Raw genomic sequence first — 21,522 nt, 5'->3', positions numbered from 1 at the left:
CAGCTCCAGGTCCTTCTTGTGTGCTGGAGGCCCCAGAGCTGGAGGCAGTGCTGCAGGTGGGCTCTGAGCAGAGCAGAGCAGAGGGGCAGAATCCCCTCCCTGTGCTGCCGCTCTCCCTGCTCTGGCTGCAGCCCATCCACGCCGCCAGGGCTAGCTGCACTTAAGCCCAGAGATCACCTCCACCATCAAGGCCAGAAATGAGCCTTCTGCAGCACTCAGGTGAATGCAGGAGGTGCTCACAGCTTGCTCCTGAGGGCACCCCAGGGCCTGTGCCATGTGCTGCTCCAGCCGGTGCGCAGGCAGAGCCAGCAGGGCAGCCTGCCAGGCAGCCAGCACGGGGACAGGGCAGGGACTGTGCCCTCCTTTCATTTCCTACTGACATTGTCTCCTTATCTCAGATCTCTGCAGAGCACTGGGCTGGAAATCCTGAACTTCAACTCTCTGCATTTTCTGAGCACAGCCTGCTCCTGCAGCCCACAAGGTGCTGTTAGCTGCTGCTCCCTAACACACAGGCACTGCAGCTCTGTGCTGCAGGCAGGGCTCTTGTGGGCTATTCTTCTTGGGAGCCCTGGCATCTCTTCCTGCCTGTGGGCTGTGACCAGCAGGGAGCTGAGGTATCAGTTTTACAGGAAACCAAGTCAGCAAATGTCACACAGGCTGCAGAGCAGGATGCAGTGAGCCACGTTCCACACACACACCCCCCGCTGCTTCCTCTGCGCCCCTGGAGCTGGCAGCACAGTGGTGAGCACCAAAGGGAGGTAAAGGGAAGAGAGAAAGCTGCAGTGCTTCATCAGTCATGACAGCAGGTCCTCCCTAAAATGTAGGGAAATCATAGAATCACAGAATGGCAGGGACTGGAAGAGACCTCCAGAGATCATCCAGTCCAACCCCCTGCCAGAGCAGCATCACCCAGGGCAGGGCACACAGAACACATCCAGGTGGGGATGGAAAGGCTCCAGAGCAGGAGACTCCACAGCCTCTCTGGGCAGCCTGCTCCAGGCTCCAGCAGCCTCACACCACAGAAGTTTCTCCACATCTTGAGGTGGAACCTCCTGGGTTCCACCCTGTACCTGTTGTTCCTTCTCCTATCCCTGGGCACCACCAAACAGAGCCTGGCTCCTTCACCCTGACCCCCAGCCCTCAGCTATTGATAGACATTGATCAGATCTCTCTCAGCCTTCTCTTCTCCAGACTAAACAGCCCCAGGGCTCTCAGTCTCTCTTCACAGCAGAGGTTCAAGTCCCTTCATCATCACAGTATCACAGTCTCACAGAATCACCAAGGTTGGAAGAGACCTCAAAGATCATCAAGTCCAAGCTGTCACCACAGACCTCACAACTAGACCATGGCACCAAGTGCCACATCCAATCCCCTCTTGAACACCTCCAGGGATGGGGACTCCACCACCTCCCTGGGCAGCACATTCCAATGGGCAATCGCTCTCTCTGTGTAGAACTTCCTCCTAACCTCCAGCCTAAACCTCCCCTGGCACAGCTTGAGACTGTGTCCTCTTGTTCAAGTGCTGGGTGCCTGGGAGAAAAGACCAACCCCCACCTGGCTACAACCTCCCTTCAGGGACTTGTAGAGAGCAATGAGGTCTCCCCTGAGCCTCCTCTTCTCCAGGCTAAGCAACCCCAGCTCCCTCAGCCTCTCCTCACAGGGCTGTGCTCCAGACCCCTCCCCAGCTTTGTTGCCCTTCTCTGGACACCTTCAAGTCTCTCAATGTCCTTCCTAAACTGAGGGGCCCAGAACTGGACACAGGACTCAAGGTGTGGCCTCACCAATGCAGACCACAGGGCACAATGACCTCCCTGCTGCTGGCCACACTCTTCCTGATGCAGGCCAGGATGCCCTTGGCCTTCTTGGCCCCCTGGGCACACTGCTGGCTCATGTTCAGGCAGCTGTCAATCAGCACCCCCAGGTCCCTCTCTGTTTGGCAGCTCTCAGCCACTCTGCCCCCAGCCTGTAGCACTGCCTGGGGTTGCTGTGGCCAAAGTGCAGCCCCTGGCACTTGGACTTGTTGAATGCCATCCTGTTGGCCTCTGCCCATCTGTCCAGTCGGTCGAGGTCCCTCTGCAGAGCCTTCCTGCCCTCTGACTGACCAACATCTGCTCCCAGCTTGGTGTCAGCTGCAAACTTGCTGATGACTGACTCAATGCCCTCATCCAGATCATCAGTGAAGATGTTAAAGAGGCTGGGGCCCAGCACTGATCCCTGGGGGCATCCCAGGCCCCCACTTATCCCAGCCCAGGGCAAGGCAGTGGAAGGTACACTGGAACTAAATCCAAGACAGCACTCAAGATGGGCACCTCTGAGGCATCCTGAAGCACTTGGGGAGCAAAATTTGGAGGCAAATGTGCCACACCAAGCTTCCAGTGTGGAGGTGAGCAGCTGTGGAACCTGGAGTAAGGCCCTCAGTGGAAAGCAGGTTCCAAAGTCAGTTTCATAAATCAGAGTATGACAGAATGGCTCAGGAAGGGACCTCAGAGATCATCTACTCCAACCTCCCCACCATGGCAGTGGTCCTGTCCCCAGTGTGTGAAGCCCTCAGTGAGTCTGCAGATGACAGCAGGCTGGGTGGCTGTGTCCAGCTGCTAGAGGCTGGGGAAGCTTCACAGCAGGACCTGGGCAGGTGAGAGCCATGGGCCAAGGCTCACTGGAGGAAGTTCAACAAGGCCAAGGGCCAGGTCCTGCACCTGGCTCACAGCAACCCCATGGGGAGCTCCAGACCTGGGGATGTGTGGCTGGAAAGCTGCAGCTGGGAGAGGGCCCTGGGGGTGTTGGGTGGCAGTCACTGAGCATGAGGCAGCAGTGCCCAGGGGGCCAAGAAAGCCAAAGGCATCCTGGCCTGGGGCAGAAGCAGGGTGGGCAGCAGGGCCAGGGAGGGGATCATCCCCCTGTGCTCAGCACTGGGGAGGCCACCCCTGGAGGGCTGTGTTCAGCTCTGGGCCCTCCCTGCAGGAAGGACACTGAGGGGCTGGAGCCTGTGCAGAGCAGGGCAGGCAGGCTGGAGAAGGGCCTGGAGCCCCTGGGCTAGAGGAGGGGCTGAGGCAGCTGGGGGGGTTGAGGCTGGAGAAGAGGAGGCTGAGGGAGACCTCCTTGCTCTCTGCAGCTCCCTGCAGGGAGGTTGCAGTCAGGAGGGGACAGCCTCTGCTCCTTGGTGGCAAGGGCCAGGAGCAGAGGCAATGGTTGCAAGCTGCCCCAGGGGAGGTTCAGGCTGGCTGCTAGGAAATCTTTCTTGCCTGGAAGGGTTCTGAGGCCTTGGAATGTTGTGCCCAGGGCAGTGCTGGAGTCCCCATCCCTGGAGGTGTTGAAGCAGTGTGTGGAGCTGGTGCTTAGGGCCATGGTTTGGTGCTGAGCCTGCAGTGCTGGGTGGGGGTTGGGCTGGCTGAGCCTGGAGGTCTCTTCCAGGTGGATGTGTTGTGTGATTGACTGCAGCTCTGCAGAGAGAGGCAAACCAGTGCCCTGCGAGCTCCACGAGCAGTGGTTTGTGCAGAGTACAAGTAACCAAGGAGCAGGGTGCCTGGGACAACATCACCTAAGTCTTTGTGTGGATGGTGCCTCCGTTTGCACAGCTCCTGGCAATAAGGAGCTCCTCGGTGCCCCTCAGCTTCTGCTGCTGGGGGCGTGGGGCTTGGTGCCACACTCTCCACGGGTCATGGGGAGGACACTTTGGTGTTTTGGTCTTTGTTCAACCCTTTTCCTGCTCGGTAGGACGAGGCAGTAGCTAAAATGGTTGACATAAGTTTCCTGCACTTAGGCACCGCTCTTGATTCCTTGACTCTTAGCTCTGTTTCTGGTCACTGGATCCTCGGCGCTCATCCCATCCCCCTTCCGGGTAGTGGCCTTCCGTTCTCCTGCCCCTGGTCCCAGGCTCCCTGATGACAAACTCATTCACACCACTGCCCTGCGCCTCCCCCTGGCCGCCGGGGACGCTCCGGGAGGCGCCAGGGGCCGGCGGGGCGCGGCGGAGCTGCCGCAGGGGCCGGGGCCGGGGCCGGGGCTTTGTGTTCCCTTCTCCGCGGGCCGGAACCTTCCTCCTGCGGCAGCACCGAAGGGTAGGAGACTCGGCCCGGCGGGCACGGAGCGGTTTGAGCGCCGCACGGGCGGGCACGGAGCGGTTTGAGCGCCGCACGGGCGGGCACGGAGCGGTTTGAGCGCCGCACCGGCGAGCACGGAGCGGTTTGAGCGGGGCACCGGCGGGCACGGAGCGGTTTGAGCGCCGCACGGGAGGGCACGGAGCGGTTTGAGCGCCGCACCGGCGAGCACGGAGCGGTTTGAGCGGCGGACCGGCGGGCACGGAGCGGTTTGAGCGCCGCACGGGCGGGCACGGAGCGGTTTGAGCGGCGGACCGGAGGGCACGGAGCGGTTTGAGCGGGGCACCGGCGGGCACGGAGCGGTTTGAGCGGGGCACGGGAGGGCACGGAGCGGTTTGAGCGGGGCACCGGCGCGCACGGAGCGGTTTGAGCGCCGCACGGGCGGGCACGGAGCGGTTTGAGCGCCGCACCGGCGGGCACGGAGCGGTTTGAGCGGCGGACCGGAGGGCACGGAGCGGTTTGAGCGCCGCACGGGCGGGCACGGAGCGGTTTGAGCGGCGGACCGGAGGTCAGGGAAGGCGCCGGAAGCGACGGCATGGCGGCGTGGGGGCTGCTGGCGCGGCTGGGCGCCCGGCTGCGGGCCGTGGCTGCCGTTCCTCCTCCCGGCAACAGGTAGCTGAACGGCACGGAGCGGCGGGGCGGCGGCGGCCTTGGTCCCTGTCGTAGCCTGGCGATGAGACTCACCCTGGCCGCTCCCCTCCCTACCCTCCCCCCGCCCCCGATCCCTTCCCCTCGACCCCGATCCCTTCCCCTCGACCCCGGTCCCTTCCCCTCGACCCCGATCCCTTCCCCTCGACCCCGGTCCCGTCCCGCCGCGGCCTGTCCGGTCTCGGCCGTTCGGGGAGCTCTCTGGGCAGTCTGGCAGCAGCTGGGGCATTTGGATGTGCAGAGCTGGTAGGAGCCAGGCTGACGGCAGGGACACTCGAGCCCCGGCGATAGCCCCAGCCGGCAGGGCGGTTGGGGTAGGAGCTGTATCTGCAGCAGAGCATCTGTGACTCTCAGCCAGCACAGGAGGCTGGCAGCCGCCGGGGCTTGCCCTTGTGGCTGGCCTCCTGAATTCCCTGATCAGTGTGAAATCAGAGGCCTGAGAAGCAGTCAAGCTTCCCTTAACAGGTGATTGCAGCTCAGTTAAACAGCTGTGGCTGGTCAGCAGTGCACCTGAAGCTACAGAGTTAGTCAGGAGGGCAGCTCAGGCAGTCTCAGCCTGCAGCACAGGAGGCCAAGGGCAGCCTGGGCTGCATCCAAAGCAGTGTGGCCAGAGATGGAGAGAGAGGATCCTGACCCTCTGCTGTGCTCTGGGGAGACCTCACCTGCAGGGCTGTGTCCAGCTCTGGAGCTTTCAGTACAGGGAGGGCATGGAGCTGATGGAGGAGGTCAGCAGGATTGGATCAGGGGGTTGGAGCAGCTGTCCTATGAGGATAGGCTGAGGGAGCTGGGGGTGTGCAGCCTGGAGAAGAGAAGGCTCCAGGAACACCATAGAGCAGCCTGCCAGGACCTGAAGGGGGCTGCAAGAAGGCTGCAGAGAGGTTTGCAAAGGCCTGCAGGGACAGGACCAGGGGAATGGCTTCAGACCAGAGCAGAGCAGATTGAGATTGGATGTGAGGAACAAGTTCTGCACCAGGAGGGTGGTGGAACACTGGCACAGGTTGCCCAGGGAGGTGGTTGAGGCTTCATGCCTGGAGCTATTCCAGGTGAGGCTGGACAGGGCTCTGGGCAACCTGATCTAGCTGGGGATGTCCCTGCTGAGTGCAGGGGGTTGGCCTGGGTGAGCTTTGGAGGTCCCTTCCAGCCCAGCCCAGTCTGTGATGCTGTGAGCTGAGCCTTTTTCAGCCTGGTGATCCAGCCAGGGGGTTGCCCATCTGCTGGCTCTCCCAGCTGTGCCATAGCACCCCAGCTTGGCTAGAAGGCTGCCAACAGGAGATGGTGATGAAAGCCTCCCTGAAGCTGAATCAACCAACCTCCTCCCCTGCCTCTGAGTGGGATTTGTCATGGAAGGGGGGGTGGTTGGGTTTGTGGTCATGTGTGTGCCTGCCCCCATCTTGGCATGCTTTAGAGTTACACAAAGCAAAGGGGGGATGGAAGTTAGGGGAGAGCTTAATGAATGTGCTGAGCTGGATAGAGGATGATGAAGTGGTGCTGGTGAGGAGCAGCTGGCATGCTGGGGGTTGGGTAGCTTGGCAGTACCATTCTGGGGCTGTGCAGTGGCATGCAGTGTGTGTTCCCTGCACACAAGAGGCACTCTGAGCTCATGAGGCACTTCTGGAACACTTCTTCCCATGGCTGAAAGGGAGAAGCTGAGCCTTGCAGTCAGGCACATTAACAGCTCCACGTGGTGGCATGAGCACCTCTCTGAAGAGAATCTCCAGTTCCTGAAGGAGGCCACTGCAGAGGAGTACACAGCCCAGACAGCCAGCAAGCTGTGTCCTCTGAAGGATGAGCCTTGGCCCCTGAACGAGTGGAAACCAGGTGAGAAACTCCTCTGAGGTCCCAGCCCCAGGCTGAAGGTGCTCTGCCTGCAGGCAGGAGCAGCAGGGCTCTCTTGTGTTTGCCTCTGTGCTTTGCTCACTCAGCCAGCACAGCTCCTAGCAAACAAGCAAATGGCAGCCACTGGCTCTCTAAAAAGCCTGTGAGCTCTCTCCAGCTGTTCAGCCCAGGGCAGCACCTGGCCAGTGCCTCTGCAGCACAAGATAACCAGCTGAGGATAATCACACAGCCCCTGGGTGGCAAATGTGTGAACCTGGAAAGGTTGCTGTGCTCTGTGGCCAGGAGGCCCAGTGCCATTGTGGGGTGGATTAGAAGGGCTGTGGTGAGGCTCACAGCTCACAGGGTGTCAGGGGTTGGAAGGGACCTCTGGAGAGCTTCCAGTCCAACCCCCTGCCAGAGCAGGAGCAGAGAATCCAGCACAGGTCACACAGAACACATCCAGACAGGGCTGCAAAGGCTCCAGAGAAGGAGACTCCACAACCTCTCTGGGCAGCCTGCTCCAGGCCTCTGGGACCCTCACAGTCAAGAAGTTCTTCCTCATGCTGAGGTGGAACCTCCTGTGCTGCAGTTTCCATCCATTGCCCCTTGGCCTATCCCAGGGCACAGTGAGCAGAGGCTGTCCCTGTGCCTTCCTTCCTGACCCCCAGCCCTCAGCTATTGATAGACATTGATCAGATCCCTCTCAGCCTTCTCCTCTCCAGACTGAACAGCCCCAGGGCTCTCAGTCTCTCCTCCCCAGGCAGTGCTGCAGTCCCTGCAGCATCCTTGCAGCCCTGCCTTGGACTCTCTCCAGCAGATCCCTGTCCCTCCCTCCTCCCCCTCTACTCTGCCCTGCTGAGGCCACATCTGGAATCTTGTGTCCAGTTCTGGGCCCCTCAGCTCAAGAAGGACCTCAGGGAACTGCTTGAGAGAGTCCATCCCAGAGGCACAGAGCTGCTGCAGGCAGTGGAAGATCTTCCTCATGAGGAGAGCCTGAGGGAGCTGAGGGCTCTGTAGCTTGGAGAGGAGCAGCCTGAGGGTGAGCTCCTTGCTGTTGCTCAAGATGTGCAGGGGGAGTGCCCAGAGGCTGGAGCCAGGCTCTGCTGGGTGCTGCCCAGTGCCAGCACCAGGGGCAGTGGTGGAAGCTGAGGCAGAGGAAGTGCCATGGAAACAGGAGGAAGAATTCTGTCACTATGAGGGTGCTGGAGCCCTGGAGCAGGCTGCCCAGGGGGGTTGTGGAGTCTCCTGCTTTGGAGGTATTCAAACCCTCCTGGATGTGTTCCTGTGTGAGCTGCCCTGGGTGCTCCTGCTCTGGCAGGGGGTTGGGCTGGGTGAGCTCTGGAGGTCCCTTCCAGCCCCTCACATTCTGTGCTCTGTGAAATACTGCTGAGCTCTGAAGCTGAACTGCAGTCTGTCCTACCTCCCACTGCCAGGCAGTGATGCATGGATCACAGGAATCTCCAGCTGGAGGGACCCATGAGGTTCATCACTCCCCCTCCCTGCTCTGGGCAGCAGCCAGGTGCTCCCTGAGCTCTGGGAGGGCTGATGCAGTGATGACTCTCCTGGCAGCCTGTCCCAGGTGCCAGCCACCCTTTCCCTGGCTGCAGAGTCTTGCAGAGTAAAACACCTCAGGAGGCTCCCAGCAGTGAGAGCAGACTGCAGAGTCTGCAGCTCCATGGCATGATCCTTGGGTGTGCCAGTGGGAAGGGGACAGAGTCTTTTCCAACCTTGAAGGCCTTTCTTCTTGCTTTCAGTGTTGTGTTTTCCAGCACAGGGACTGTCAGAAGCCAGGCTCCACAGGCTGCCTCTGCTGGGCAGCCACAGTGACTCAAACCCTGCCAGGAGTGGGGCTGGGGAGGAACCCACTGCACTGAACTCTGCAGCAGTTAGCTTGGCACCAGCAGAACTCAGCTGTCTGTCTGTTTGCCTTAAAACCAGCCAAACCCAGCGAAGCTTTGGCTCTTCTGCACTTCAGCAGGAGCTGTTCTGTGTGCAGGTGCAGCCAGAGAAGCCCCAGACCCAGCAAGGCATTGGCTTTTCTGAGCTGATTGCTTCCCTGAACCTCCTCAGGACCTGGTGTGTGTGGAGCTGCATCCCTGCTCTGTTTCCATCCCCAGGTTCCATCAGAGTTGGTGTTGTTGCAGTCAAGCTGGGGATGATGCCATTGTGGACCAAGTCAGGGGAGAGGCATGCTGTCACAATGCTTAAGGTGAGGAAAGCCATCCTGAGTTTGAGCCTCCTGTGCTGTGTGGAGGCCAAAGTGAAGCTTGGCACCTCTGCAGAGTGGGAAGGTCCTGATGCAGGGACAGGTCCCTTCCAGCCCTGCAGGGAGCACCATGTCTGCTCTGCTTCCAGCCTGAGCCTAGCAGTGGTGTGCCTGCTGCCAGCACAGCTGTGCATGGTGTGACTGGGGAGGGAAGGTGGGAGCACAATGGAGAGCTGGGATTCACTTCCCCACTTCCCTGTGGGGTGGGGGTTTGCCACCTGCAAGCACTTTGGGGTTAGTTTCACCTTGGCTGCTGAGCCTTTGCAGCTCTGGAGCTGCTGCTTCATATTCTCTGCCAGCTGCCTCTGCAGCTGAGCTGTTGGCTGAGCTGTTGCTGCCATGTGATGAAGCAGTGTTGGGGAGGACATCAGGTTTGCAGGGAGAAGGAGCAGGAATGGAAATGTGAGGCAGTACAGAATCAGAATCACAAAGAACATCAGGCTGGGAGAGACCTCCAGGCTCAGCCAGCCCAACCCCCACCCAGCACTGCAGGCTCAGCACCAAACCATGGCCCTGAGCACCAGCTCCACACACTGCTTCAACACCTCCAGGGATGGGGACTCCAGCACTGCCCTGGGCACAACATTCCAAGGCCTCAGAACCCTTCCAGGCAAGAAAGATTTCCTAGCAGCCAGCCTGAACCTCCCCTGGGGCAGCTTGGAGCCACTGCCTCTGCTCCTGTGGCTTGCCAGCACACTTTGGTGCTGCCCACTTTGGTGCTGCACACAGCAGGGTTTTGCAGATCCAGCAGACAGAAGCTGCCTCTGGAGTTCAGCTGATGTTCAGAGCATTTGTGAAAACACAGGTAGCTTTTGGTTTTGTTTCTCAGGCCTCTAACTGACTGCAGAAAGAGTGTCTGTGGCTGCCACCCTGCCTCCTGCTCACAGGCTGCACCTCCTGCTGTGCAGAAATGGCAACAGAGGCTGCCTTTGTTCCACTTGTTTTGATAGTCAGAGAGTCACAGACTGGGCTGGGCTGGAAGGGACCTCCAAAGCTCATCCAGTCCAAGCCCCTGCACTCAGCAGGGACATCCCCAGCTAGATCAGGTTGCCCAGAGCCCTCTCCAGCCTCACCTGGAATATCTCCAGGGTTGGAGCCTCAACCACCTCCCTGGGCAACCTGTGCCAGTGTTCCACCACCCTCCTGGTGCAGAACTTGTTCCTCACATCCAATCTCAATCTGCTCTGCTCTAGTCTGAAGCCATTCCCCTGGTCCTGTCCCTGCAGGCCTTTGCAGTCTCTCTGCAGCCTTCTTGCAGCCCCTTCAGGTCCTGGCAGGCTGCTCTATGGTGTCCCTGGAGCCTTCTCTCCTCCAGGCTGCACACCCCCAGCTCCCTCAGCCTGTCCTTGCAGCAGAGCTGCTCCAACCCCCTGAGCATTTTGGTGGCCTCCTCTGGCCTCACCCTGTGGTCTCAAAGCACACATCTCACAGAACCTTTCAGGTTGGAAGAGCTTCTTGGAATCATCAAATGCAGCCACTGACCCTGCTCTGCAAATCTCACCCCTGGAACACCCCCTGAGCACCACACCTGAAGCACCTTTGAGTTGTTAGCCTGAAGGCAGTGCTGTTTCTTTCCCTCAGGTGCAGGAGTGCCACGTGCTGAGATATGTGCCTAAAGAAGAGGCAGGTGGGAAGAGACCTCTGCTGCTGGTTGGGGGCAAGAATGCTTCTCCTTTTCATGTGAGTGCAGCCCTGGGGGGGGGTGCTTGGGCAGTTGGTGCTGTGGTGATCACCCAGGGCAAAAGGAGGCTCTCCAGAAGCCTCCTGTCAGAGAGGTGTGCTTGGGAGCTGCCCCTTGTCACATCCACCCCTGCTGGGGCTGAGTCTTGCCTGAGAGAGCAGCAGGAGCATTCTGCAGGTGTTGCCTCTTGATTCTCCTGGGCAGCTGTGGGGTTAGGGAGTTGCTGTGATCTGCAGGGTCCCATCTTGAGTGAAGGGCCCCTGGGAGAGTAGAAGCAGAATGGCAGAACACATCTGGCTGGAAGAGACCTCCAAGCTCATCCTTGACCCAGCACTGCAGGCTCAGCACCAAACCATGGCCCTAAGCACCAGCTCCACACACTGCTTCAACACCTCCAGGGATGGGGACTCCAGCACTGCCCTGGGCACAACATTCCAAGGCCTCAGAACCCTTCCAGGCAAGAAAGATTTCCTAGCAGCCAGCCTGAACCTCCCCTGGGGCAGCTTGCAGCCATTGCCTCTGCTCCTGGCCCTTGCCACCAAGGAGCAGAGGCTGTCCCCTCCTCACTGCAACCTCCCTGCAGGGAGCTGCAGAGAGCAAGGAGGTCTCCCTCAGCCTCCTCTTCTCCAGCCTCAACACCCCCAGCTGCCTCAGCCCCTCCTCTAGCCCAGGGGCTCCAGGCCCTTCTCCAGCCTGCCTGCCCTGCTCTGCACAGGCTCCAGCCCCTCAGTGTCCTTCCTGCAGGGAGGGCCCAGAGCTGAGCACAGCCCTCCAGGGGTGGCCTCCCCAGTGCTGAGCACTCTCTGGGCCCAGGCAGTTCCTGCCCCAGGGAAGCCTGCCCCCAGCCAGGCCATGAGCAGCCAGTTTCCCCAGGAGGATGCTGGGGGGCAGGGCCAAGCACATGAATCCTAACCTTAGTTATTCTGCTTTTGCCCAGAGGTGCAGGATCTTCCCCCAGGGCAAGTGAAGCAGCTCTGGAAGCTGATTTCTCTGCTTGTGTTCAGTCAATAAGTTACATTCATGGTGCTGTGGAACTAAGTCATTCAGAGCTCTGAGAAAGAGAAAATGCTTTTGACTCACTGCAAAACTCAGAGTCAGGAGGAAGAGGCAGTTGTTTGCTGCTCCTTCTGAGTGATTGGTTTCCCTTTGCTGACCTCAGTAACCTGCAGGGATCATTGAACCCTTGGAGATGGAAGGGCCTTTAAAGATCATCTAGGTCCAACCACCCTTTTGGGGGCAAGGAATGCAAAGGCTTGTGGAAACCTAATACCAGGAAAGCCTCAGAGCCAGATGGTCTACATAGAGTCAGAGACTGGGGTGGGTGGGAAGGGATCTTGAAGCTCATCCAGTTCCAGACCAGCTAATGAAAAAGCCAGCAGCAGGCTCCTGGGGGACACCTTCTGCTCAGGGTCCTTCTCCATATCACTGTCAAAGGAGGTCATGTTCTGTCCTAAACTCCTTTGGCTGTAGACTCCCAGAATGGGTTGGGTTCTTCACTGATGATCTGGATGAGGGCATTGAGTCAGTCAGCAGCAAGTTTGCAGCTGACACCAAGCTGGGAGCAGATGTTGGTCAGTGAGAGGGCAGAAGGGCTCTGCAGAGGGACCTCGACCCACTGGACAGCTGGGCAGAGGCCAACAGGATGGCATTCAACAAGTCCAAGTGCCAGGGGCTGCACTTTGGCCACAGCAACCCCAGGCAGAGCTACAGGCTGGGGTCAGAGTGGCTGAGAGCTGCCAAACAGAGAGGGACCTGGGGGTGCTGATTGACAGCTGCCTGAACATGAGCCAGCAGTGTGCCCAGGGGGCCAAGAAGGCCAAGGGCATCCTGGCCTGCATCAGGAAGAGTGTGGCCAGCAGGAGCAGGGAAGTCATTGTGCCCTGTGCTCTGCATTGGTTAGGCCACACCTTGAGTCCTGTCCCCAGTTCTGGGCCCCTCAGGTTAGGAAGGACATTGAGAGACTTGAAGGTGTCCAGAGAAGGGCAACAAGGCTGGGGAGGGGTCTGGAGCACAGCCCTGTGAGGAGAGGCTGAGGGAGCTGGGGTTGCTTAGCCTGGAGAAGAGGAGGCTCAGGGGAGACCTCATTGCCCTCTACAACAACCTGAAGGGAGGTTGTAGCCAGGTGGGGGTTGGTCTCTTCTCCCAGGCAGACAGCAGAACAAGAGGACACAGTCTCAAGCTGTGCCAGGGGAGGTTTAGGCTGGAGGTGAGGAGAAAGTTCTTCCCAGAGAGAGTTGTTGGCCATTGGGATGTGCTGCCCAGAGAGGTGGTGGAGTCCCCATCCCTGGAGGTGTTCAAGAGGGGATTGGATGTGGCACTTGGTGCCAAGGTCTAGCCATGAGGTCTGTGGTGACAGGTTGGACTCAGTGACCCTTGGGGTCTCTTCCAGCCTTGGTGATTCTGTGAGACTGTGGGTTGGAAGGGACCTTTAAGAGCTACCCTTTGCAACCCCCTGCCATGGGCAGGGACACCTCCCACAGCACAGGCTGCTCGAGGCCTCATCCAGCCTGGCCTTGAACACCTCCAGGGAGGAGGCAGCCACAGCCTCCCTGGGCAGCCTGTGCCAGAGTCTCCCCAGCCTCCCTGGAAAGGATTCCTCCCTGCTCTCCAGGCTCAGTCTCATGATGTGCTGTGGCTGTGGGGCAGCTCTGAAGGTAAGAGTTTGAAACCCACTTCCCAGGGAGCTGAAGTGCCAGGCCGCAGGTAGAGGTGAAGTGCCACACACCTTGCTTCTGCAGCTGGGGCTGGTGGTCTGGGACCCCCTCAGCTCTGGGGGCCCTGTGATCCTTAGGCCATTTCAGCTGACTTCCTTGTGCCTGGCTGCTGCTTGTTGCAGAGAGCAGAGGCTGGCCTGGCGCTGTTCCGGGAGGCCGGCGTGCCCCGCAAGCAGAAGGTGACCACCTTCAGCGTGACAGAGGATGCCATCCTTAAACCAGGTACTGCCTCTGAGCTGCTCAGCACCACACCCACAGCACAGGGCTGCTGCTTGGACACCTCAGCCAAGTTAGGCTCTCTGCTTCAGTTGTGGTTTGTGTGCAAGAGAGACAGAGTCACAGAGTGTTAGGGGCTGGGAGGGACCTCCGGAGGTCACCCAGCCCAGCCCCCTGCCCAAGCAGCAGCACCCAGGGCAGGGCACACAGAACACAGCCAGGGGGTTGGAAAGGCTCCAGAGCAGGAGACTCCACAACCTCTCTGGGCAGCCTGCTCCAGGCTCCAGCAGCCTCACAGGGACAAAGTTTTCCCTCGTGTTCCCCTGGCACCTCCTCTGCTCCAGCTTGCCCCCAGTGCCCCTTGTGCTGCCCTTGGCCATCCCTGAGCAGAGCCTGGCTCCAGCCCTGCACATCTTTATCCCCAGCCATGAGGGCAGCCCTCAGGCTCCTCTGCTCCAAGCCCCAGCTCCCTCAGCCTGGCCTCACAGGGAGATGTTCCACTGCCTGCAGCAGCTCTGTGCCTCTGTGCTGGACTCTCTCAAGCAGTTCCCTGAGGTCCTTCTTGAGCTGAGGGGCCCAGAACTGGACACAACCTTCCCGCTTGTGAGGTGCTTGTAGCTGCAAGTGGAGCTTGTTCTGCTTCCTTGCCCAGCTTGTTTACTGAGCCTTCACTCAGTGAACACTTTGGGCTTTGTCTCTTTTGCTGTCTCAAGTGCAGCACATCTGAGTGCAGCCCCAGGCTTCCCCTCCTGCTCCCCTGAGGCAGGGCCGGGAACCCAGCAGCCTGCTTAAGCAGTAACTGCCAGCGTCTGGTTTAGCCAGTGGGGTTTGTAAAGGGGAGCAGGGCTGAGGTGGATGACAGCAGAGGCAGGGCTGGGGGGTGCTGGGGGGTGCTGGGGCTCTGCAGCACTCAGCTGCAGCACTCAGCTGGCCTGCTCTCTGCCCTTCCCTTGCAGGGACTCCTCTGTACGCCGCTCACTTCCGCCCGGGGCAGTTCGTGGACGTCACAGCCAAAACGTAGGTGCCTGCTGCTCAGCTCTCAGCAGCCTGCTGGCCCCTGCTGCCTTCACCTTCCCTCCCTCTGCTCTCACACTCGTGGCTCACAGAAGCTGAAATGCAATTGTAAGGGCAGTGCAGGAAATAGAGGTCCCCTTGGCTGCTTGGCAGAAAGCTCCGAGGTGCCTTTCACTGCTGAGGCTTGCTGAGGGTGTTCCCAGAGCCACAGTGCTGGGGGCTGGGAGGGACCCCCAGAGTGCTGGGGGCTGGGAGGGACCCCCAGAGTGCTGGGGGCTGGGAGGGACCCCCAGAGTGCTGGGGGCTGGGAGGGACCCCCAGAGCTCACCCAGCCCAACCCCCTGCCAGAGCAGGAGCACCTGGAGCAGGGCACGCAGGAACACATCCAGGCAGGTCTTGAATATCTCCAGAGAGGAGACTCCACAACCCCCTGGGCAGCCTGCTCCAGGGCTCTGTCACCCTCACAGTGACAGAATTCTTCCTCCTGTGTCCATGGCACTTCCTCTGCCTCAGCTTCCACCACTGCCCCTTGTGCTGGCATTGGGCAGCACCCAGCAGAGCCTGGCTCCAGCCTCTGGGCACTCCCCCTGCACATCTTGAGCAACAGCAAGGAGCTCACCCTCAGGCTCCTCCTCTCCAAGCCACAGAGCCCTCAGCTCCCTCAGGCTCTCCTCATGAGGAAGATCTTCCACTGCCTGCAGCAGCTCTGTGCCTCTGTGCTGGACTCTCTCAGGCAGTTCCCTGAGGTCCTTCCTGAACTGAGGAGCCCAGAACTGGACACAAGATTCCAGCTGTGGCCTCAGCAGGGCAGAGCAGAGGGGGAGGAGAACCTCTCTGACCCTTCTAATGCCCCCCAGGATGCCCTTGGCCTTCTTGGCCTCAAGTGCACGTTGCTGGCCCATGGTCAACCTCCCATCCACCAGGACCCCTAAGTCCTTTTGACCTGGGGCTGTTTCTTCTGCAGAAGAGGCACAGGGAGACCTCCTTGCTGCCTGCAGCTCTGGAGGCTGCACACAGCCTGGCATGGCCTTGCCTGGGAGGTGCCTGAGAGCTGAGCACTGCCCATCTTGTTTCAGGGCAGTGTCACAGCAGCTTTGTGGTGCTGTGTGGTGCTTTCTGTGTGATGCAGACCCCCCCAGGTGGCCTTGCTGGAGCCATTCTCCCTGTGGCACACTTGGCAAGGTGTGATGTTGCTCACAGGGCTCTGTACCCCTGTGCAGCCCCTGTGGCTACACCTGACTGCACTCCCCAGGGCACCCTGGGGAGAAAAGGAGGTGGGGGAGTTGAAGTTAGTGCTTTGCTGTACCACAGCTCCTCCTGGGCTGCTGGGGGCTGGCACATTGCTCCTGCTGCTCGGTTCTGTTCCTCTGGGCCGTGTCTCAGCTGGGGTTTGGGTGGGGGGTTGGCTGTTCTGTGGTCTGCTTGTGAAAGCTTCACCACAGGCTGGGGACCAGCTGCAGCAGGGAGCATTTTCTGTCGGTCTTTGCCCCTTTCCCCCTGCTGTGGTGCTCTGGGGACAGCTGTTGAGCCTTGAGCAGGGTCCCTCCGCGGGGGGCAGGGCAGCTGCTGCCGGCTGCTCCTCCAGCACCACAGCTGGGAAGGCCAGGAGCCTGACTGCAGTGATGGCTGAGCAGCAGCAGCCTGAGTGCCCCAGGGTTGCTTTGTGCTCCTCCCTGCAGGATTGGCAAGGGCTTCCAGGGTGTGATGAAGAGGTGGGGCTTCAAAGGGCAGCCTGCGAGCCACGGGCAGACCAAGACCCACCGGCGGCCGGGAGCCATCTCCACCAACGTGAGCACCCCCCCCAGCCCCCTGCCAGGGCTCCCTGCCCAGGGGCCATGCACAGGAGCCAGCCCTTGCCTGCTGCTCTCTGCCAGCAGTGCCCCAGCTCTGTGCTCTGCTCTGGGGAGACCTCCCCTGCAGGGCTGGGCCCAGCTCTGGAGCGCTCGGCACAGGAAGGACCTGGAGCTGATGCAGAGGCTCCAGAGGAGGCCACAGGAATGCTCAGGGGGTTGGAGCTGTGAGGACAGGCTGAGGGGGCTGGGGCTGTGCAGCCTGGAGAAGAGAAGGCTCCAGGGAGACCTAACAGCAGCCTGCCAGGACCTGAAGGGGCTACAAGAAGGCTGCAGAGGGACTGTTGGCAAAGGCCTGCAGGGACAGGACCAGGGGCAATGGCTTCAGACTAGAGCAGAGCAGATTGAGATTGGATGTGAGGAGCAAGTTCTGCACCAGGAGGGTGGTGGAACACTGGCACAGGTTGCCCAGGGAGGTGGCTGAGGCTCCATGCCTGGAGGTGGTTGAGGCTCTGGGCAGCTGGGGATGTCCCTGCTGAGTGCAGGGGGTTGGGCTGGATGAGCTTCTCCTCTGCAGCCTGCACACCCCCAGCTCCCTCAGGCTGTCCTCAGAGCAGAGCAGCTCCAGCCCTCTGCTCCTCCCTGTGGCCTTCTCTGGAGACCTCCACCCCCACTGGCCATGCTGAGCAGCAGTGGTGCCACTGCTGGCCCCTGAGGAGCACCACTTGTCCTTCACCTCCTCTTAGGCACTGAGCCACTGAGCATTGCTGAGTGCAATGAATGGAGTTCTTCACCCCCTGAGGGGCCCACCCCTCCCACCCACGGCTTTGGAGGCCAGGGGGCTGTGGGGGGCAGTGGCAAACGCTTGGCCCAAGTGCAGGCAGCTGCTCTTGCCTTGCCCAGCAGCAGTGCAGTCAGTGTGGTGCCCACTGCAGTGCCAAGCAGTGCCCAGCCTGGCTGCCCTGCTCCTGCTCAGCTTGTGCTGCAGTGCCCTGAGGCCTCCCTGGGCCTTCCTTGCCTCTAGAAAGCTGGCAAGGTGTACCGTGGCAAGAGGATGCCTGGCAAGATGGGCAACATCTACAGGACCTCCTATGGGCTGAAGGTGAGCCCTGGGGGCAGGGGGGCTGCAGGGGGGCACTGGGGGCTGCAGGGGGGCACTGGGGGCTGCAGGGGGGCACTGGGGGCTGCAGGGAGGGCACTGGGGGCTGCTGCAGGGAGGGCACTGGGGGCTGCAGGGAGGGCACTGGGGGCTGCTGCAGGGGGGCACTGGGGGCTGCAGGAGGGCACTGGGGGCTGCAGGGAGGGCACTGGGGGCTGCTGCAGGGGGGGCACTGGGGGCTGCAGGGGGGCACTGGGGGCTGCTGCAGGGAGGGCACTGGGGGCTGCTGCAGGGAGGGCACTGGGGGCTGCTGCAGGGAGGGCACTGGGGGCTGCTGCAGGGGGGGCACTGGGGGCTGCTGCAGGGAGGGCACTGGGGGCTGCAGGGAGGGCACTGGGGGCTGCTGCAGGGAGGGCACTGGGGGCTGCAGGGAGGGCACTGGGGGCTGCTGCAGGGAGGGCACTGGGGGCTGCAGGGAGGGCACTGGGGGCTGCTGCAGGGAGGGCACTGGGGGCTGCTGCAGGGAGGGCACTGGGGGCTGCTGCAGGGAGGGCACTGGGGGCTGCAGGGAGGGCACTGGGGGCTGCAGGGAGGGCACTGGGGGCTGCTGCAGGGAGGGCACTGGGGGCTGCTGCAGGGAGGGCACTGGGGGCTGCAGGGAGGGCACTGGGGGCTGCTGCAGGGAGGGCACTGGGGGCTGCAGGGAGGGCACTGGGGGCTGCTGCAGGGGGGGCACTGGGGGCTGCTGCAGGGGGGCACTGGGGGCTGCTGCAGGGGGGCACTGGGGGCTGCTGCAGGGAGGGCACTGGGGGCTGCTGCAGGGGGGGCACTGGGGGCTGCTGCAGGGAGGGCACTGGGGGCTGCAGGGAGGGCACTGGGGGCTGCAGGGAGGGCACTGGGGGCTGCTGCAGGGAGGGCACTGGGGGCTGCTGCAGGGAGGGCACTGGGGGCTGCAGGGAGGGCACTGGGGGCTGCAGGGGGGCACTGGGGGCTGCTGCAGGGAGGGCACTGGGGGCTGCAGCAGGGAGGGCACTGGGGGCTGCAGCAGGGAGGGCACTGGGGGCTGCAGCAGGGAGGGCACTGGGGGCTGCAGGGAGGGCACTGGGGGCCGCTGCAGGGAGGGCACTGGGGGCTGCAGCAGGGGGGGCACTGGGGGCTGCAGGGAGGCCAGGGGCCGCTGCAGGGAGGGCACTGGGGGCTGCAGGGAGGCCAGGGGCCGCTGCAGGGAGGGCACTGGGGGCTGCTGCAGGAGGGCACTGGGGGCTGCAGGGAGGCCAGGGGCCGCTGCAGGGAGGCCAGGGGCTGCTGCAGGGAGGGCACTGGGGGCTGCAGGGAGGCCAGGGGCTGCTGCAGGGAGGCCAGGGGCTGCTGCTCTGCCTCTTGGCTCTCAGTCCTGGAATGAGCAAGCTGCAGGGAGAGGAGCAGCAGATGGGAGCCTGGCAGCTCAGGCACCTGAGCTCCCTGTGCTGGGCTGTGCCCTGGAGGGGGCATCCTGAGGTGGTGGTGCCACACCTGAGGTGCTTTGCACTCTGCTGCTCCCTCAAGGCTGCCTTGATGTGGGAGAGGCACTTGGGCTGTGCTGGGCTTCAGCTGCTGGCTGTGTGCCTGCTCCTGCTGTTCAGGCAAGGCTGAGCTGTCTGAAGGCCTCAGGGCAGTCCTGGTGCTGGCAGCTGCTGCCTGGGCAGTCCCTGGGCTGCTGCAGCTGCTCTGCCCTGCCTGCATGCAGCCTCTGCACGGGCTCAGGAGGGAGTTAGGCTCTGAAGGGAGGGGGCAGGGGTGCTGGTGGTGTGCTCTGGGCTCAGCCCAGGCTCTGCCTGTCCTGCTCAGCACCTCACAGGAGGAAGAGCCCTTTGCTGAGCAGCCCTGGCTGCCTTTGCAGCTGGTGCTGCTGGGACAGAGAGGGCTGGGAGCCCCCCTTGGGGGCCCTGGGCTCCGAGGCCAGGGCTGGGCTCGAGCCCTGACGGGCTGCCCGGCCCTGCGGCGCGGAGCCGCAGCCCCGGCGGCACTCAGCCTGTGCAGGATGCTGCCCCTGCCCACGGCAGCGCTGCAGGCACTCAGCTGGGCCCTGCTGGGAGCGGTCCCTGAGGGGAGCTGAGGCCTGCGGTGTCTCTGCCCCCCAGGTGTGGAGGATCAACACCAAGCACGACATCATCTATGTCAACGGCACGGTCCCGGGCCACAGCAGCTGCCTGGTGAAGGTAGGGCTCAGCTCCCTGCTGCTCTGCAGCACTGGGAGGGGAAGCCTGGCCTGAGGGCAGCCTGCACAGCCTCACACAGCCCTGCCTCTGTGCTGCTGCACCCCAGGGCGCTGGCAGGGCGCTGGAGGGTTTGCCCTTCACGTGGCACTGGGCTCCTGCAGCCATGCAGCGTGGCAGCAGCACAGACACTGCCCCGGGGACAGACCCACAGACTGCTTCAGGTGGGAAGGGAGCCTCAGAGAGCATCTTGGCCAAGGCCCTGCAGGCAGCAGGGACAGCTCCAGCCAGAGCAGGCTGCACAGGGACACAGCCAGGCTGAGCTTCAATGGCTCCAGGGATGGAGCCTCAGCCACCTCCCAGGGCAGCCTGTGCCAGTGTCTCCCCAACCTCCCTGTGCAGAGCTCCCTCCTGGTGTCCAACCTGACTCTGCCCTGCTCCAGTTTCAGACCATTGCCTCTCACCCTCTCCCCACAGCCCCCTCTGAACAGCCCCTCCCCAGCCTGCCTGGAGGTGCCCTGCAGATACTGAACTGCAGCTCTGAGGTCTCACCAGAGCCTTCTGCAGGCTGAGCAGCCTCAGTTCTGTCAGCCTGGCTTCACAGAGAGGTTCTGCAGCCTCTGATCCTCTTGGTGGCCTCCTCTGCACCCTCTCCATCAGCTCCAGCTCCTTGTGCTGGGAGCCCCACAGCTGGGCACAGCACTGCAGGAGAGGTCTCAGCAGAGCAGAGGGGTACCTGGGGCAGGCCCCAGAGGGTGCTGGGGCAGGCCCCAGATGTTAGGGCAGGCCCCAGAGGGTGCTGGGGCAGGCTCCAGAGGGTGCTGGGGCAAGGCCCAGATGTTGGGGCAGGCCCCAGAGGGTGCTGGGGCAGGCTCCAGAGGGTGCTGGGGCAAGGCCCAGATGTTGGGGCAGGCCCCAGAGGGTGCTGGGGCAGGCTCCAGAGGGTGCTGGGGCAAGGCCCAGATGTTGGGGCAGGCTCCAGAGGGTGCTGGGGCAGGCTCCAGAGGGTGCTGGGGCAGGCCCCAGATGTTAGGGCAGGCCCCAGAGGGTGCTGGGGCAGGCCCCAGATTTGGGGCAGGCTCCAGAGGGTGCTGGGGCAAGGCCCAGATGTTGGGGCAGGCCCCAGAGGGTGCTGGGGCAGGCCCCAGATGTTAGGGCAGGCCCCAGAGGGTGCTGGGGCAGGCTCCAGAGGGTGCTGGGGCAAGGCCCAGATGTTGGGGCAGGCCCCAGAGGGTGCTGGGGCAGGCCCCAGATGTTAGGGCAGGCCCCAGAGGGTGCTGGGGCAGGCCCCAGAGGGTGCTGGGGTAGGCTCCAGAGGGTGCTGAGGCAGGCCCCAGCTGTTCCCTTCAGCAGCTGGGGTGGGTGCTGAGATTCCTGCTGCTGGGAGCTGGGAGTCTGCAGCTGAAGCAGTGCCCTGGGGATGCCTCTGGCCTTTCCTTCCTTCTGCATGCAGGATGATTGCCTTCATGCCTTGTGCCTGCCTGCTGCAGGCCTGCTGTGGGATCTGCTGACCCCCCCCTTGCCCTTCCTGCTTTTCAGGTGAGAGACAGCAAGCTGCCCACCTGCAGGGCCTCCAACAGCCACCCTCCCTTCCCTACCTTCTTTGCTGATGGGGATGAGGAGCTGCCAGAGGATCTGTATGATGAGGAGGTGTTCCAGTTCACAGAGCCATCTCTCACCTGCCCTTAGTGCCCCCCAGAGCCTGGGGAGCACACTGCTGCTGCTTTCATCAACGTTGTGATGCTGGGGAGGAGTGAGGCTGGGCTCTGCAGCCTGCCCAGCTGGCCTGCCCACGTCAGCCACAGCCCTTCTGCCTGTGCCCTTGCTGCTGCCCTTCCCCACCCTGCACTCAGAGCAGCAGCTGAGGCTGAAGGGCAGCTTTCAAAGCACAGCCAGCACTGCCTGCCCTCTGCCCCAGGCTGCCAAAGCTCTCAGCAGCTCCTGTCTGCAAGCTGATGCCCTGTGCAAGCCCTGGCTCAGTGGAAAG

At 62.0% G+C, this 21,522-nt stretch overlaps 1 protein-coding gene across 1 annotated transcript; it reads left to right on the top strand.

The window, feature by feature from the left end:
- Positions 1-4,602: 4,602 nt before the first annotated feature.
- MRPL3 (mitochondrial ribosomal protein L3) lies at positions 4,603-21,276 on the top strand. The gene is made up of 10 exons (XM_054171339.1): positions 4,603-4,709; positions 6,385-6,563; positions 8,678-8,769; positions 10,408-10,506; positions 13,344-13,443; positions 14,394-14,454; positions 16,131-16,239; positions 17,266-17,343; positions 19,461-19,538; positions 21,075-21,276. The coding sequence occupies exons 1-10, from the start codon at positions 4,633-4,635 to the stop codon at positions 21,222-21,224; spliced, it is 1,023 nt and encodes a 340-aa protein (XP_054027314.1). The 5' UTR covers positions 4,603-4,632; the 3' UTR covers positions 21,225-21,276.
- The last annotated feature ends 246 nt before the right edge of the window (positions 21,277-21,522 follow it).

Source organism: Dryobates pubescens, chromosome 21, assembly GCF_014839835.1.
Source record: "Dryobates pubescens isolate bDryPub1 chromosome 21, bDryPub1.pri, whole genome shotgun sequence".
Classification (NCBI taxonomy): Eukaryota; Metazoa; Chordata; class Aves; order Piciformes; family Picidae; genus Dryobates; species Dryobates pubescens.
This window is presented reverse-complemented; position numbering and strand designations above follow the sequence as displayed.

Bases quoted from the DNA above. Each gene is read 5' to 3' on its own strand.
- MRPL3 (XM_054171339.1), top strand. From the start codon at position 4,633: ATGGCGGCGTGGGGGCTGCTGGCGCGGCTGGGCGCCCGGCTGCGGGCC. The intron at 4,710-6,384 runs GTAGCTGAACGG...CATGGCTGAAAG, and splicing joins GTTCCTCCTCCCGGCAACAG to GGAGAAGCTGAGCCTTGCAG. The intron at 19,539-21,074 runs GTAGGGCTCAGC...CCTGCTTTTCAG, and splicing joins ACAGCAGCTGCCTGGTGAAG to GTGAGAGACAGCAAGCTGCC.